We start from the raw sequence: 11,619 nt of genomic DNA on the forward strand, positions 1-11,619 counted from the left end.
AGAAGTTGATACTGTTATAGTAATTTAAAAAATAAACTGAGTGAAGAGGAAAATTAAATTTGGCAGCTCTTCCCAAACAGTCTGCTTTTAAATCCTGGCACAATTAGCTAGGATCTAAAAGCAAATAACACTGTTAAGTGAGGAATGTACAGTAAAATTCATGGGGATTATTTAACATCTTCAAGATTTGTTAGACAAGTTTACAAAATAATAATAACATTATAGACACACACACAATCAGCAGGGGTGTGCTTTCACATTTAAAAATAAAACTCCTACAGCTTCAGGAACTTGTGACGTTTATCACAAAATCGAGATCATAACACCATGGTTAGCCTTGGAGGTGAAGTTTAAATTCGCCTTGTCTCTGTCCCACAAAGCCTTCTGCGCGTATCTTAGCAACTGGATGCTTTTCGCTAGACGGTAAAGGAAGCTGCCGTTTCGTTTGTCAGAGCCGCCCACTGGTCACAGTCGTCCGTGTAAGTGCTACGGCAGCACTTTTTTTGACTCTTTTGCGTATTCGTGACTGTTTTCTGTTTATCTGATTCCGAGGTCATGCTGAATTTATGCTTTCGAAAGTGGGTTGCGCTGTGTAGAAAACGTCCGCCTAAAAATTCAAGCTGTAATTATTAAAGTATCATAAAACAAAGATCCCTCATTAATACGATCCTAATGTCGTTTTCTACTATGCGCTGCAGTTACTCAGCTAGAAACTTTTGAAAGTAATGTAAACCGACACATAGCAGTGGGCAGTTCATTGGGTTCCCCTGTTTCTGTGCGGCTCAGCGTTCGGATTGCGGGAGGGGGGGCGGGGCTGATTTTAAACATGGTTTGTTGGTGCCGCACGTGTTTATCTAAGCATCTCTGAAATAGTCGCCCTCCCGGGATCTTCACAAACTGCACTGTCTGCAGTTTACAGAGAATGATAAAAAAAATCAGGGACAATTCTGTTACTAAAAACACCTGCTGAATGAGAGAGGTCAGAGGAGAATGGCCAGACCCATTAGGCTAATATGAATATTACAAGTGCGAAAATAACAGCTCAGGAATGCTTTTCGGAATATGCAACTACTTTTTAAGTATTTCTGGAGTCAAAAGTACATTCTACATGGTAATAACTATGTGCACCAGGGTGTATGAATTACATATATTACTAACACCAATAGCTAATATTATTTACCTGCACAGCTCTTAAATTTGGAATTTTGTTTTAATGACACAGGCCGGGTTTGCAGTAATGGAAAAATCTGTTACAGTACATATAGGGCAATAACATTAAATAAAATAATTCCTACAAAGTGTGACCATTTGTAGATTTTTACTGATTATTTCTTGCTAAAAGCAGCACAGAGTGGATCTGCCTATGTCTGACACTGACGGAGTAGGGAGTACCTGCCCCTTCGGGGTAACTGAGGATGGGGCAGGGGCAGCAAGCAATGGGGCAGCAGAGGATGAAGGGGGAAGAGAGACCTTTGCTGGCCCGGGTGAGGATGGTGAGATAGTGGCTGGGCGGCACAGGCTAGGTGACATGCAGGAGCAGCAGGAGGCCTTGCCGGTCTACACAGCCACGCCCAGGACACTGTTTCCCCTTCAGGAGAGCAGGTCTCCCCACAAAACCCACCCTCTGGTAAGGAGATTTTACATATTCATGTGCAATTTGTATGTCACAAAATAAATAAACATTCATGTAAATCTTTAAAAAGCCAGGCTCACATGATTGAGTTCACATTCATTCAGAACATTCATATTGGATCTCGTCATACTTCTGAAATCACAGTGTTACTCAAATATAGTAATGCATATGGGACTTTTTTCCAAAATAGCTGTTAGTTTTCATGCTCTGGAGAGGCCTGATGGTTTTAACGTATGGTCAAGAAACCGGTGTCGCCTCCCGAATTACTGTTCCAGACTCTGACGTGGGCTTTCGGCATGAACAAGGCCCTGCCCGTTTTCAGCCTGCAGGACAAAGAGCGGCTGGTCACCTTCTATGGCTGCGCCCATGTGGCAGTGATGTATGATCACACCTCCGCCTCCCAGCACCTTCTCCAGGCAAGCAACCCGCACAGCCACACACTGATCACCTCTGACTCCACAGCACATTCTGGAAGTGGAATTCTGTGGCCCAAACAGGGGTACTGATTAGAACTCTGCTACTATATGAAAAACACATAACCTTTGATTAAAGTAATGTGTCCTAATGAATACCCACAAGACAGATTTAACTAAATTTATGGCGCTGCTCTGCTTTATTGCAATACATGCATTGTAATTGCCTTGCAAATAGCATAATCTTGTGGAATATAAATAGCTGACATGTGAATAACTATCTCTAATTGATACCCTGCCTATTTTACATGATGTGTATAGGGGAATTCAGTAATGGTTTAAGCAGGAGAAAATGAGTTAGTCTTGTGGGTGGCACGGTGGCTCAGCGGGTGGCGCTGTTTCCTCACAACTCTAGAGCTCGCAGATTGAATTCCACCCCCATTTTGTGTGCTGCATGGGTTTCCGTCCTCAGCCCAGACACATGCTGTTAGGCTGATCGACATCTCTAAGTTGCTAATGATGTTTGGCAGTGTGTGCATATGTATGGCCTGTGATGAAATGGCATACCTACCAGTTAAGGTGCACCTCAACCTTGTGCCCTTTGCTGCCTTATGACCCTGACCTGGATGGATGGATGAATGGATGGAATTAATGACTTGCCATACCGCTATTGGCTGGGATGCCCCCTTCCTATTCACTCTGCTGTGGGGGGGGGGGGGGTTATGTACATTTTCCACCTGCAGGCAGGTTTGAGAATCCCTACACTACACTTCGATGCTTCATGGCAAGAACAAAAGACAATTGCTGTTTTCTTAAATTAGAATTAAAAAGAACAGGAATAAAATAGCTGTAATAACATTCATCTGGCATGGTTTCCTAGGGTCACTGCAGTCCAGTTTCCTGTCTGTGTGCCAGTGAAGACAGACGATGGCTGGTGACAGCAGACAAGGGCCCGGACAGCTTGGTGATAATATGGGACTCTTACTCGGGGTAAAGCCTTACCTGACAGGCGGGGATTTAGGTCTGATTTTGGTCCCTACCAAAGTTGAAACCGAACCTACATCCTAGCCTTATCTGAATGCAGCAAATCAATAATTACAATCATTCTGATAACATTATAATAATTATTGAACCTTTCTTTTAAATTCATTTTCATTGTTTTTCTGCAATTAGCCAGGTTCTTGTTTTTAATTATCTGGCCTGTGGTAGGTATAGAAATTGGTAGACGCTATTTTGCTGCAGCATTCCTGTGAGGACGCTGTTTGACAGCCATCCTGAAGGTGGCATTGCAGAGGTGGCTATGTCAAGAGATTCAAAGCTCCTGGTCACTGTTGGAGCCCGAGAGATTCAGGTTCGTTGGATTTTGTAGGAATAGAAATTCCTCAGCTAACATCACCTTTGACCATTTGGTGAAAGGGAATCACCAAATGACAGGAATCTCTAAATGATGAAGGTCTAGGTGCTTTGAAATGCATTGAGATTTAGGTGTATTATTTAAGGAAGCACTGTGATCTGTTGTGGATTGGTATTAGTGTAAACAGATTTAATGTTACTGTCCCAGAAATATGTGGTATGACAGGGTGTTGACTTATTAATCATTGACATTGACTTAATTTTTTTTTTATAATGGAAAAAAGTAACCTGAGGCTTAATGAATTTTCAATGAATCTTTTACAGAGAGTTTGTATCTGGGACTGGACAACCGAGACAGAAACCCCGCTCTGTGTTAAGGAAGTGGGTCCTGAATACGGCCGTCAGGTAAGACTCCTGTGATGTGATGAGTATGTACTGCGCATTTAATGAGAGCCAACACTGTCTCCAATGGGCTACAGAATGTGGAGTCTGTTCTCTCAAGCTTTAGTACCGAGGTACGAATCTGAATTACCATTATGATTATTTGAATCAAGTCCTTATTTGCTTTGGTGGTGTAAAAAGTGTGTTTATCATGTCATTAACATGAATGTCATGGGGTATAGCAGCCTGTTAGGGCCAAAAAGGAATAATAGTTGTATATATTTTTTAAGTACATTTTTAAATTTGTTCTAGCAACATATCCTCTTCCATCCCACGGACAGCAATCAACTCCTGAGTAACAGTGAGAGTCGGGTTTTATTTCACACAAAGGTATACAGTCTTTCAGTGTTTTCCAGTTTATTTTAATGAATCAACTTATGTATTTCCAAGTATAATACTTCATCCTCTTCTGCAGGAAGAGGGGCATCTTGAGTTTTCGGCACCCAAAATTTCGGATAAGGTTGGATCAGAATGCATGTTTTTTTCGCGATACTCTCCTGCATGTAATGATAGAAGCGTGATGATGATGTCATGATGATCCACACTTTGTGGCTGCTTGAGGACTAACAGACTCAGAAGGTCTGACATCCATCAGCTCTGTTTCTGATACGTTTTCTTCATCCATTCGGTTTCTTCTTCAGACCTTCAAAAAGGCGGTGGGCCCCTTCAGTCAGTCCATCTTCCATCCTGGGGGTGTGCAGGCCGTGACAGCCACACTGACGGGTAACGTGCTGGTGTGGGACACTCCCCACCGTGCGACCTCCCCGGGGTTGCCACCCAGGAAAGCCACCAAGCTCATCCAGCTTGAGATGCATGGCATCTCTGTGCTGACCCAGATTGACAGGTATCCAGTGAGCGGCTGCACAGCCCCAACACCCTGCCTGCAGGCCGAGGCCTAAGTTTAACCCCTCAGCAGTTAAAAGAGGAGACAATCCTTGGGTTCAGGTGGATCCGCCTGCACAATTTGTCCATTCTGAGAGCTGAAAGGTGTATTTGTCTACTCAGATTTTCCAGTTTGAAATAGTTGAAAAAGTTAAAGTCTCTGAAAGGACAAGCAAGGTTTTGGCTTAATCAGAATCGACAGATGAGGTGGTGTGGGGGTTTGAATCTCGCCTCCACGCCCTGTGTGGAGCTTGCATGCCCTCCCTTTCAGGTACTCCACTATTCTCCCTCTGTCCAGAGACACACAGGTAGGCTAATCGGAGATTCTAAATTGTCCATAATGTGTGTGTGTGTGTGTATGAAATTGTACACATTTGTGCTTTGCAATGGTCTGCCATCACATCCAGCCTTGTGCCTATGCTGTCTGGATAGACACCAGATACCACCCCCCCCCAATGAATGAATAAATAAGGCAACCAATGGAAAGTTAGTTAGGCCAGCCATTGATCGACAGCACAAAACCTCATTTATATATCCCTAGTGATTATCACCATCAAATCTTCTCTTAATTGCCATCACTATTTTGAGTCGGTATAGACAGCAGCTATGTTAGGGTTTAGGGGTTTGGGATCTGTGCATATGTCCAGTGGGTTATAGGATTGAAACCCATTTCCGGTGGAGTGATCATATTACTACTGGAGTCTTCAGTAAAACCCATTTGCCCAATTGCTTCAGGGGTGCTGGCTGCTGGCTGACTCTGTTCTCTGACCCTAAGCTTTCCTCATTTGTGTTTCTTTTTGGACAAAATATTTGCTAAATAAATATAAAAAGTAAATATAATAGTGAAAGCACCCAACATTTTGCTAAATTGACACTTTCAGTTTCATAGCTGGTATTTTACTATTTTATACAATGTGCATATCACTGTCTATGTGGGACTCGAACCAGCCACAGTCAGGATAGTGATGCACGGCCTAACTATTGTGCTACCTGCTTCCCTCATGGCTGCTTGAGTTTAACACACAGCCTACAGTTTTATTGTGACAGGCAATGTCCAGGGCCATGTCACCGTCTATGATGAGCACTTCAAGCAAGTTGAGCGGCTCAGCCAGTTTGGCCTGGGCCCTGTGGCGTCCATCTCCTTCTCTAGGGAGGAGGACTGCTCAGGTGGGGGGCTTTCAGAACTCAGTTTGGAGTCCAAGCCATTCATACGGTGAGTGGGGGTGCAGTTTCCTTAACACTACTCAAATGCTAAGTTTCAATCAAAAAACAGAAGAGATTCAAATTAACTGAAAGGTGTATTTGTCTACTTACCCGAATGCAGCAAATCAATAATTGTTCTGATAACGTTATAATAATTATTAAACACATTTAATGCTGTTTATTGGTGAGGATGTGTGTGGTGCTCATTCCTCCCCTTGACACAGCAAACAATCAAATTTTAAAGTCCGCCGGGATGTAACCCCCACGCCACGCCCCCTACAGGAGGTTTGTGCTGTCTACAGCCGACGCCATAATGTTGCACGTTGACCCGCAAGCCGGCCCGCCACACATGCTGCTCAGGGGGCATTCGGAGGCTCTACACGCTGTCGCCTGCCACCCGTGTCAGCCTGTCATTGCCACCGGCAGCCGCTGCGGCCTCCTCAGGATCTGGAACTACCAGCAGAAGGAGCTTCTCTACTGCAGGGTCGTCCAGGAGAAGAGGCAGATACAGTGTCTGGCATATGATGCTCAAGGTAGCCAGGCAAGGGACTTACGGGTGAACACCATGGGGTGCAGGCACTGTGGCTAATGGCTAAAATCCTCCATAATATAATGGGCTGAAATGATCCCCTCCTTCAAGTATTTATCATAACATGGGAAATACGATCGACTGAAAAGCCCAAGATAGGAAATAATAATCCTTCTTCCTATCTGTTGTGCACTGATATCTCATTAATGTTAGAGTTATCTGGTGGCTTATAATAACTCATCTGTGAGATCCATGTAAGCTGGTTTGTGCAAAAGTAAGTGCACATAATTACAGCAGGAAGTGCATGAACCAACAGACATAATGCATCAGCGTAAACACATGTTATGGGATAGATTGTGTAGGAGTAGGGTGCATTACATTGTAGGACTGTATGTGTTATAAATATAATGTATAATGTGGAGTGAAGAAATTGAGCTAATTTTAGGGAGGACAGTAATGAGAGGTGCTGTGACGTCCCCAGGAGGTGTGGTTTGAGGGTGGGAGGATGGACTGATAGGTGGATGGATTGACAGTTATGGGAGATTAATAGTCTCTATCCATAACTAGAGTGTTATATGAAAATTCAAGCAATATAAAGTCAGACTTCTGATGTGTTTGCCTGACACAGGTGTCTGTTTGGCCCTGGGCTTCACCTGTGGAGCGGTAGAAATCCTGGACACCTCAGCTTCCCAGTATGATGAGAACCATTTGTTAAAATACAGCAGCCACTGCATAAGCCATGTGGCCTTCTCCTCGGACTCACAGTACCTGGCCACAGCGGTGAGTGGAGGGCGTGGATCGTTGGGTTAGAGTCTCTTTCTGCTAGTCGCTTGAAGAAAAGAAGGCAGGAGAGGATTAGATATGCCCTGAGCTGCATGTGTTACAGTCGCTGGAGGAGCTGCAGAAACGAGGCCTTGTTGCTCGTGAGGAAAAAGCATGAAGGGTACTGAAAGGACGGCAGCGAACTGGGCTGGATAACGGTGGCGTTCCCGTTCCAGGACACAGGAAACACCGTGACGCTGATCCGACTCCATTCCGAGGATGGACGGAAAGTATGGCGATACCTGGGCCGGCATCGGTGCCACTACAAGCCCATCCAGGACCTCCTGTTCGGGGTCCAGCTGGACAACAGCCAGCCCAGGCTGTTCTCCCTTGGGATGGATCGCATGCTGGTGAGTCCCCTGTGGAACATCCTAAAATGTTCTGGAGAGCTGCTGATTGGACTGCCAGTGATGCAGGTCTTGTGAGCAGGTGGAGTATGACGTCCTGGGCAGCTGGGAGGATGACCTACGGATCTGCAGCGTCGAGCGCGTGGAGCAGGGCGCCGTGCCCACCTGCATGGCCTGGTACCCACCGCTCACCTCAGAGCATTTTCTGCTCACCGCCTCTGACCATTTCAAGATGAAGCTGTTCAACAGCACCACCAAAATGTGCAGGTCAGCATCAGCCTGTCCTACCCTCTATCCGTCACGCCTTTTTAGTCTTTTCTTTCATCCTCTTATTACATAAGATCATCACGTGTTTACTCAATTTAGTTTTTAAACTGCATTAATACATTAAATATTTTATGTAAATATTTTATTTTCTATCAGCAAACAACAAAGTACTATTTACTGATAAAAACCAATGGGAAATACGTCCTAAGGTAAGGTTGTATTAAAATTGTCTATTGAATCATCATGGAATCACCTTGGAATGTATGAGTTGCAGTGACATTTATATATCACTGCATTCACTATATTCATTGCTGCTATGTCCTCCTGCTGTAATTAGGTGCTAATTAAGTGTTTTCAGATAGTGTAACTGTTTTCTGTTTTTCCTGAGCAGAAAGACACTTTTGGGTCCCACGTATGGGTCTCCTGTTAAGAAGATTGCCAGTCTGCCCGCGTCAGGAGGAGGAAACCAAAAGACCCACTATCTGGTCTTCATCAATCAAGATAAGGTGACTGATTTGTGTATTTGTATATTTTCCTTTCTAATTAAATGTAATTAGGAGGAACTGATTATTTCACTGCCTAGACATTACTTGAGACCTGTATTAATTATTGGCTGAACTGTTTAAGTACAGGGTCAAAAACATGTTTAAGGGTTAAATGCAGAAGGCATGGATGCATCAACAAAAGACAAAACCCCAGCGGTAAAAATTAACCCAGATGTAACACTCCAAACATGAATTTTAGTGAAGAGTCAGATACCTAGAATAGACATTTTTGGTATAGTCCCTTAGCAGGACCAATGGTAAAACAAAGGACTTCTAGGTCCAAGAGCTCCATGAGAAGCAGAAGAGAAGCTTTTATAAGGCAGAAGACAATGGGGAAATAAGGATGTATTACCATAGTTGTTTACTGGGCTTTGCTTTGGGATTCCCATCGTTCTTCTGCGGAAGGAACTGACACAGGTTGCTTGACCAGCTCTTTTATTGCCCAAGGTGGGGCTTCAGATTCTGCCCTTGGATGGAAACCCCCACAAGTCCTTCGCCATGCTCTGTCATCCAACCGGCGCCTCCTCCTTCAGCTGCTCCTACGATGGCAAATATATCTTCACTGCAGGCGGAGTCGACTGCACCCTCCTCTCATGGGAGACTAACCTAAAGTAAGCCCAAGCCCCATACTCAAGCTGGGCCTTTGAACAGGTTCAGGCCCAGCTAAAGCCTGTCTATATGTGTACAGATTTCCTGACCAGAGTGGAAAATAAATGCAACCTCAAGCAGGAAATTACTGACGGTTTCATTTTCCACGGTTGGTTATAAATTATCCCAATGACAACAATGACTGAATTCATGACCCATCAAAGGTGTAAGAACAGGTTGGAAATGGGCTAATTGTAAGTTGTGACCTAGATGGCCCTCTTGGGCAGTGTATAAGGCTGCTTTACTATTCTTCACGGTGTATTTCAGTGCCTTGGAGGCTGTGGCGTCTCTTGGAGGCCAGGGAATTGAGCCTTTCTACGGGCTGTTGGAAGGAGGGAGAGAGGGGGAGTTCTACAAGGTGGGAACTTCGTTCTCTCTGCCTAATCACTGTTTACATCATTGCCTTTATCAGTATAACAACGGATTTAAGATTTAATGCATAACAAAGTCTTTAAGAAAAACACAGAGGGGCAGTAAATACTCAGCTCTATGCCAATTACCACGTTTTCCTTGGATGTAGAAAGGAAAATTATTTGTACAAGTGATTTTTAAATATTTATACTCTGTAAATGTAAAAAGAGTCTGTCATTGTAAATGAAGATTGTACTGTACATAGGGGCAAATTTTCTTGAATAGGTAGAAAATGGTTCAAGTCATATAGTAGCTAGATGATTTTAGCTGTGGCCAATGGGAAGAGCCGTCACACAGGAGACCCACATGAGATACACCCTCCATCAAACCGCATTTATGGCCAGACCATAATTTAACTTTAACCAGAAGTTAAAACGCCGGTTTATCCTTCCGTAAGTAACATTGGCCTTGTTATGTTTATGTTTCTTAGGAAATGGAGGATTACTTCTATCACTGTCAGCTGCGCAGTCAGGCCGTAGACACTATGGAGCCCCGGCAGCTGTCCACAACAATCCCTCTGGCAGAGGTGCCCTTCATGATGCGAGCTTTGGGCTTCTTTCCCACGGAGCAGGAGGTAATGGGGGGCGGGGGGGGGGGGCAGTTCATCTCAGCCCTCCTGGGGGTGACAGGAGTCTGGCTAACCATTCCCACCCCGAACCTCGCCAGCTTGAGGACATACACAATGAAGTCAAGTTCAGCCGCTATGCTGAGATGGGGGAGTACGTGACGGATGTGGACCTGGAGGAGTTCATCAAGCTGTACGTCAACCACAGGCCAGCATTTGAGGTTTACATGCCTGAGATGGAGCGCTTATTCGAGCTCCTGGGCTGCCCGAATGAAAAGGGAGAGCAGTACTTGAACAGGGAGGAACTTCTGGACCTTCTACAGGCAAGAGGTGTGGCTCTGTATCATTCGCATATTCAAAAACAACGAATGACTCACACAAGTAAAACAAGAGCTAACAGCGAGCCCCGCCCCCAAAACACCGTTATGTCACATAATGATAACTGATCTGCAGATTAAGGTGGCTCATCGACTGGAGTATAGCACTGAGGTTTTGTGTTTTGTTGTGATGTTGCATGATAAGGGGAACACATGACGGAAGAGGAACTGGCAGAGTCCTTCATCACATTACTGGGGTTAAATGCAAGCGGAGGATCTGACCTGGGAGATGGTCAGGATATTGGTAAGTTCAGATCTTAGGGATGTTTTGATATAGAAGAAAAAGTGCATTATATTATATATTTTATTAATGCAAGTTGAACATTGAGTGAGATCCAAGGACCCCACATGAGCATGGAACAGTAATAAAATCTGTGCAGCAATGAGGTGAGTGCGCATGTGATGTCACATTGGGTATAAATTATGGGGGGGTGGGGGGATTTAACCCTCCCAATAATCAAATCCAGCTAATACCTGGACCCCTTAAATGGGTGGAGACCTCAATCCTCCCAAAGCTCAGCCCAAAGTTATGCCCTTGCACGTGGGCCCAGCAGTGCTTGACGTGTGTGTTTGCTGGCCTGTGTGTGGGATGCAGGTACAGAGGCCCTGGTGGAGCACACAGTCCCGGTCGAGATCACAGAGGCCACGCTGATAGGGGACATCCTGGGCTTCAGCCACCCTCACAGTGAGCCTGTGTGCTCCAGAAGGGAGCAGCCGCTCACCGGGGCCCCGATTTCACGGCCAGAGGTGTGAATCGCTTGCCACCGGCTCGGCGGTGCCACCCCGCAGGGATGTGAACTCGACTTCCGCAGGCCTGGCTGGATTTGCCACATTTGACACTGCGTTGACACCTCCATGATGAACTGTTCCGTACAACTGCCCTCCACTTTCATCTTTTGCCTGTCATCCTTTGTGCCTGTATTATTACATTTTATTTACACATTTTATTATTTTTAAAAGTATTTCCCCCCAATATTTTCATTTTTCATCCGAAGTACATTTAGAATAATTCTACTTACTTACTTACTAATGGGTTTTCTACCAACACAAATAAAATAATTTAGTGTTTTTCCTATCTGTATTATTGGAAAAGTTAAAAATAAAAATAAACTGTTCAAATTATATATTGTGTCAATTATTCTTTTTTATTATTTATCCAAATGAAATACATTTAAAAATCAAT

At 44.4% G+C, this 11,619-nt stretch overlaps 1 protein-coding gene across 2 annotated transcripts; it reads left to right on the top strand.

The window, feature by feature from the left end:
- The first annotated feature begins 125 nt into the window (after positions 1-125).
- cfap251 (cilia and flagella associated protein 251) lies at positions 126-11,502 on the top strand. Of its 2 annotated transcripts, none has more exons than XM_023824560.2 (21): positions 126-479; positions 1,343-1,627; positions 1,909-2,049; positions 2,927-3,036; positions 3,289-3,397; positions 3,724-3,804; positions 4,093-4,170; positions 4,256-4,300; positions 4,482-4,684; positions 5,756-5,935; positions 6,208-6,458; positions 7,083-7,234; positions 7,453-7,626; positions 7,706-7,890; positions 8,282-8,396; positions 8,883-9,046; positions 9,351-9,441; positions 9,925-10,068; positions 10,161-10,389; positions 10,582-10,680; positions 11,032-11,502. In XM_023824560.2, the coding sequence occupies exons 2-21, from the start codon at positions 1,364-1,366 to the stop codon at positions 11,187-11,189; spliced, it is 2,973 nt and encodes a 990-aa protein (XP_023680328.1). In that variant the 5' UTR covers positions 126-479; positions 1,343-1,363; the 3' UTR covers positions 11,190-11,502. The 2 variants fall into 2 exon arrangements, with proteins under 2 accessions (XP_023680328.1, XP_023680326.1); XM_023824558.2 differs by having other exon boundaries at positions 1,346-1,627.
- Positions 11,503-11,619: the final 117 nt, after the last annotated feature.

Source organism: Paramormyrops kingsleyae, chromosome 2 (genome assembly GCF_048594095.1).
Source record: "Paramormyrops kingsleyae isolate MSU_618 chromosome 2, PKINGS_0.4, whole genome shotgun sequence".
NCBI lineage: Eukaryota > Metazoa > Chordata > Actinopteri > Osteoglossiformes > Mormyridae > Paramormyrops > Paramormyrops kingsleyae.